We start from the raw sequence: 6,477 nt of genomic DNA, 5'->3' as shown, positions 1-6,477 counted from the left end.
CAACCTTTCAGTTACTGGCCCACTAGGCTACCTATCCCAAACCTTAACCGTCTCAACCAAGACGTGAGACTGTGAGAGCTTCAGCCAGTGTGTGTGTGCACTCCCTTAAAGGACGGTACTTATCGAACATCAGGAAGACACCCTACCCACTCAACAAGTCAGTTCACAGTCACAACTCTAGATTTAACAGTGCAACTCTCTAAACACACGCGTTTGGGTTCAGTGCTTTTTCTACAGACAACAGCCACGCTGTTTTTGACGAGCGCCAGCGCCGAACTTTAATTGATGGATTGAACCAGCCAAGTTGTGACGCATTTGGTTTCCCTATTTTGTTAACACGTTATGAAGTCACATCTAGTCGTCTATTTGTGTAACAGGAATTTTAGTCTAGGCATTTGTGACTTGAATAACAATCCGGATCGGGAGTATAATTTAATATGAATGACAACAATATGGATTCTGATCAAGTTCAACAAACAGGTTGGTGACATTATATAGAATAAATGATATAAATTGCCGTTTTTCTAATAATAAAACATTGTTTCTGAGAGTTTATCTCTTTAAATGTCTAGTTCAAATATCATTAAAACGTTTGTAATTAAGGGAATGTAATTCCTACCACTACATATATTGGAAATGAGCTGCATTTTTCATTGAACAGTTGTTACATTGTTAATATGTTTTGTTTTCAGTCGGACTCTGACTGCAATTATGTAGTCTAATATGGCTTTGTGTTATGTTCTAATTAAAGGAGCATAACAGTTTACTGCGTGATTGACTGATTGATTCATTGATTCATTATTTGATCAATTCATTCTTTCTATAGATGGCAGCACATCAGAAGAATCAACAAGTGGTCCTAATCAAAGGATGACAAGATATCAGATCCTCACTTTGATATCAATGGCATCTGTCAACTTCAGCTCAATGATCTGCTACTCTATACTTGGGCCATTCTTCCCCAACGAGGTAATGTTCAATACCAACCATTTTATTTCTTCATTGCTTGTGAAATAGGCTATGCTGCCTGAGCAGTAATGCAGAATTATTATGCAGAATCATCATTTCTTTATTCAGATTATAGAATAAGTTGGCACGTTGCCAATGGGGAAACTAGCCTACAAAACAGAAATGACAAATGTAAAAGTTCACTCTTAATTTTCTTGGTTGGATGGAAGATATCACTATATTATTGTTTAAATGATTGTATGTGTATCATGTGTTGGACTTGAGAAAAGCCCCAGAGGGCAATAATGTGCCATACAATGGACACTCACACATCAACACAGGTCAGGTGATAGCCTGTCCAGTGGACATATGCATTTCAGTGACCAGAGAATAGTCTCTTGTGACTGACTGAAATCTCTGTTATAAGGCCTATGCTATATAATGGTCTCAAAATAATGACATAACCAATGTAATAAAGTCATGACGACTGAAATGATAGCCTATGGTAGGTATAGTAAAAACTCAAGTAATGGCACAAACTTTCATGGGTGACTTTTCCAACAACATCAGATCATCTTTGGCATGAATATCATTGTTTGTCTATTGCCTACCAGTTGACCGATGGTGATCAAATTGCTAGAGCTGATCTTTATGCTTTTGGGAAACTCACCCCAGATTATTAAACTGTGGCTAGTGATAAACTGACCTAAACAACACTTTGAGTCACGACTGTTTCATAAAGTCAGCTGTTATGACTGTTGCCCAATTTTGTTAAGCACATGCCCTTGTCTTCCAAAAGGAAAACCACTTCTTGTACACAATCTTAACTGAAGCTTTTTCAGCAAGGTTTTTGCAGTATTTGTATGTTTGATTATTGTAATGTATCGATAGTACAGGACCATTATGTATGTATTGTCTCTACACAGGCCATGAAAAAAGGAGCCAGTCAGACTGTCATCGGACTTATATTTGGCTGCTATGCTCTGTGCAATCTGATGGGCTCTTTAGTACTGGGTAAATATGTAAGTATTTGGAATTACTAGGCTATGTACCAAATGACACCCTATTCACCCTATGTCGTGCACTACTTTTGACCAGACTCATGGGGAACATGGTGCCATTTGGGAGGCACACATCCTACGTCTAGTCATCAGACTACTCTGCTTGCAACATGACTTGTCACACACATAACACATGCCTCGTCTCTCTGTCCTTTCAGATTGTCCAGATCGGGGCAAAGGTCATGCTAATTTCAGGCTTATTCGTATCATCGGGGTGCACCATTCTCTTTGGGTGAGTGAGTTATCCATCAACAGACACTAGCCAAAGCACATTGCTAAGTGCCCTCCTCAACATTTTACTGAACTTGGACAAATACATATTTTAATCTAAAACTTTTCCTCTTCTTGTTTTGCAGCTTACTCGACAGAGTTCCTGAGGGAGCTACTTTTATTACGTTGTGCTTTATCATAAGGTCTGTTGATGCTCTGGGCTTCAGTGCTGCAATGACTTCTTCTTTTGCAATTTCAGCAAAAGTTTTCCCCAACAACATAGCAACTGTTCTGGTGAGTTTAGTCAACCAACCCTTGTGTAAGGGTCTTGCCTGGTATGTTATGTGTAAGCAATAGACACCATGCTCAAACAAAAAAGCATTATGGTTTAGGTTGTTAAAATGTTTTGTATCCCAAAAGTTTTTCCCTATTCGTGTTGTGGCTGTCTGAAAGCCTCCTTAGCAACAGGCATCGTGACTAGTTCCTCTATTTGGTCGTAATGATATGATGATACAATTGGATTCTGTTTGGAATTGTAAACAAAAGCCTGTGGGTACGAGGTAAAACTGCATGTGGCCGTTTACTATGTTGAATTTGTCTTCACAGGGTAGTTTGGAGATCTTTACAGGGCTGGGTCTGATACTGGGACCACCAATAGGTGGATGGCTGTATCAGTCATTTGGATACGAAGTCCCTTTCATGGCTCTGGGATGCTTTCTATTTCTTATGGTCCCCTTCAACATCTACATCTTACCAAGCTTTGGTAACTGTTTATTCATGAACTTTTAACTAATAGTCGTCTGTCTATAAACTCATTTTTTTTATTTAACTAGGCAAGTCAGTTAAGAACAAATGTTTATTTACAATGACAGCCTACCCCAGACAGCGCTGGGCCAATTGTGCGCCACAGTATGGGACTCCCAATCGCGGCCAGATGTGAAGCAGCCTGGATTCGAACCAGGGACTGCAGTGATGCCTCTTGCACTGAGACCACTGCGCCACTCGGGAGTCCTAGTTACATTCCCCCATTGAAGAATAAAGTGTGTCAATTGTTAACTGAATGTTTAAGTTTTTATTTTTTTATTATTATTTTATTCCTTTTTCTCCCCAATTTCGTTGTATCCAATTGGTAGTAGTTACTGTCTTGTCTCATTGCTGCAACTCCCGTACAGACTCGGGAGAGAGCCATGCGTCCTCCAAAACACAACCCAACCAAGCCGCACTGCTTCTTGATACTACACACATCCTCCGACACACCAATGTGTCGGAGGAAACACCATACACCTAGCGACCTGGTCAGCATGCACTGCGCCCGGCCCGCCACAGGAGTCGCTAGTGCGCGATGAGACAAGGATAACCCTGCCGGCCAAACCCTCCCTAACCCGGACGATGCTGGGCCAATTGTGCGTCGCCCCATGAGCCTCCCGGTCGCGGCCGGCTGCGGCAGAGCCTGGGCTCGAACCCAGAATCTCTGCCTTAGACCACTGCGCCACCCAGGAGGCCCATGTTTACGTTTTCTGATTCGAAAAGAGACCGTCATTTTGAGACCACGTTCTGTTTTTATTTGTCGTTATGACACTATTTTGTATTTTTTTGGGGGGGGGTTAAATGATTCATGTGACGATATTTTGTGCCAAATTATATTAATCTGTTTGTTCCACTGTTCAGCTGCTGATCCTACCAAGGACTCCTTCTTCAGGCTGTTCACACGTCTGAAGATAGTCCTTATTTGCTTTGCCATATTCACCCTGAGCTCTGGACTTGGCTTTCTGGATGCAACCTTGTCCATATATGCCATTGATAAGGTAAAGCCAGGCATATACCATGGTTGGGTAAAATTCAATTTCAATTCAGTTTACTTAATGAATTGACTGAACTGGCATTTTCCAAACCCTGGTATAATTGAAAGCCTCATATTTGAAAAATGCATTTCCAAATGTGATTGTTTTGTCTAGTAGGATGGACCTCGATACCTTAATATGTTTCTCCTTTGTTTCTACATGTAGTTTGACCTCTCTCCAGGTTATGTGGGTCTTCTCTTGCTTGGCCTGTCGTTGCCTTACTGTCTGGCCTCACCTCTGCTTGGTATCGTTAGTGACCGGTTTCCTGTGAGTACAGTTAACCCAACACTATACCAACCAATGCCAGTGGTGTATCGAAGTCACAACTTCTCTTTTACACACATAAACAATAATGTGATTTTACCTTCGGGTTGTGTTTCCAGTCCACGAGGCCATGGTTGATGGTGCTAGGAGGCTTGTCTACAGCAACTGGTTTCTGGTTCTTAGGTCCTGTCCCCATTCTGCAGATCCAGAGGTCCGAATCTGTTATTATCAGTGTGAAATGCACTATTATTACTATAATTGTACTGCTATTATACTAACAATAAGAATTATACTTTTTTTTGTCTCTGTAGTCAGCTGTGGCTGTTGGTCTTCATGCTGGGTGTCATAGGATTCTCTCTAAGCATGATTGCCATCCCCACCTTCCCTGAAATACTCAACTGTGCATAGTGAGATAAGCATTTACATACACCAGGGCACATACACACACACACACACACACACACGTATACAAATATACTATATTTACAATGTCCACTTTCACTTAGAAAAACAGGTGTCATCATAGTGCATGAGGTGCAGAACACGGAATAATATTGATAATTTTCCAATGGCAGTGAAAATGGATTTGAGGAGGGGCTGAGCACTCTTGGACTGGTGTCTGGATTGTTTGGAGCAGTGTGGTCCATTGGGTATGTGCTTAAAGTATTTGTCATATTAACACTCTGAGGCATGATTTGAAGGTTCGAGTTTGGAGTTATGAATCCTAAACAAAGGTGTTTTTTATTTGTTCAGAATGTTTTGTGGTCCAACGCTTGGTGGCTTCACCACACAGCAGCTGAGCTTTGAGTGGGCTGCTTCTGTTCAAGGAGGCCTGGCCTTTTTAGCCGTGAGTATGGCTATTTACCTATCCTATTATACACACTTCAATACTGTCAGTCCTGCCTTTGACACTAATGACGCTACGGATGGGTAACTCAAATTTCTGTGCTAAGTTGCTTGCTTTGACATCAACACATTATTTATGCTAGTTAGTGAGAGTAATTGAGGTCACGTATTTTTTTTTTCTCCCCCACATGGGTCTTAGCCCTGGGCCAAGTAAAAAACTGGGATGTCTGAATACAACTAATGTGTCCTCCTCTCCTCAGGCTTTCTTTCTTGGTATATATTTTCTCTGTCAAGGAGCACGAGAAAGAAGGTAATGATTCCATCATATATTTTGTTTATTAACATAAAAAAAAATTGAAAGTCATTTGAAAAAAGTAACCGGTTCGGAGAAATGTAAATTTTTCCCAAATTTGCTTTTATTTGTTTGGATCTAAAGGGCTCCTCAGATCAAGAGGAAAATACCTTCAGATGAACGTACCCGTCTTCTGTCCTGATCAACAATCATCTACCAGGAACATGTAGAGTGAGAGATGGGTACCAAACAATAAACACCACTTATTAAAATATGTGTATGTATTGCTAGAGATTGAGGTGGGCATGCATTGTATTGCTAGAGATTGTGATAACACAGAACAATGAGAAAGATATTTCACCAGATGTATAAATGTGAAGCATCCGGTTGGCGTTTTCACTCATTACCAAATATGGTGGTGAGAGGAAGCCCAGTGGCCAGCAGTGGGAGAAGACATTCTGCAAATTTTCTCTTCGGTGTCACATTTGATCTCAATACAGTTTTCTGTTTCCAAAACTGTTACGAACAGAGTGGACTAAGTTTTGTAGACTTTACCCTTTGCCAAAGTTTTAAAAAATTGCATTATTTAGGAGTGCAAGGGCAAATTTCAGAGTAGACATTCCCTAACAGAAATATGCAAATACATGCTAGAACGCACCAATAGACTCTCGCTAGCTTTTGCTTGGCTATGCCCACCTCGTTTGTTCTGCCCACTATGATTAATTTGCTTACATTGGAAACGACAGGCTGTGGTCTATCTTGGGTTAGTTATAAAATATCTTTGGTGATAATGTACAGAACCCTTTACTTTTTCCACATTTTTGTTACTTTATAGGGTTATTGTAAAATGTATTAAATAAAAAGATTTCCTCATCAATCTACACACAATACCCCATAATGACAAAGCAAAAACAAGGTTTTAGCCATTTTTGCAACAACAAAAAACAACAGATATCATATTTACATAAGTATTCAGACCCTTTACTCAGTACTTTGTAGAAGTACCTTTGGCAGA

General features: G+C 40.4%; 1 protein-coding gene across 1 annotated transcript; it reads left to right on the top strand.

The window, feature by feature from the left end:
- The first annotated feature begins 41 nt into the window (after positions 1–41).
- Positions 42–6,339, top strand: slc18b1 (solute carrier family 18 member B1). The gene is made up of 14 exons (XM_014198079.2): positions 42–480; positions 827–969; positions 1,875–1,970; positions 2,168–2,241; positions 2,366–2,513; positions 2,826–2,982; positions 3,888–4,024; positions 4,226–4,327; positions 4,444–4,535; positions 4,636–4,731; positions 4,900–4,974; positions 5,078–5,171; positions 5,431–5,480; positions 5,607–6,339. Exons 1-14 carry the CDS (start codon positions 438–440, stop codon positions 5,662–5,664), a joined length of 1,365 nt encoding a protein of 454 aa, XP_014053554.1. The 5' UTR covers positions 42–437; the 3' UTR covers positions 5,665–6,339.
- The last annotated feature ends 138 nt before the right edge of the window (positions 6,340–6,477 follow it).

The sequence above is a fragment of the Salmo salar genome, chromosome ssa01 (assembly GCF_905237065.1).
Source record: "Salmo salar chromosome ssa01, Ssal_v3.1, whole genome shotgun sequence".
NCBI classification, from domain to species: domain Eukaryota; kingdom Metazoa; phylum Chordata; class Actinopteri; order Salmoniformes; family Salmonidae; genus Salmo; species Salmo salar.
The sequence above is the reverse complement of the archived record's forward strand: the minus strand, read 5'-3'. Positions and strand labels throughout refer to the sequence as shown.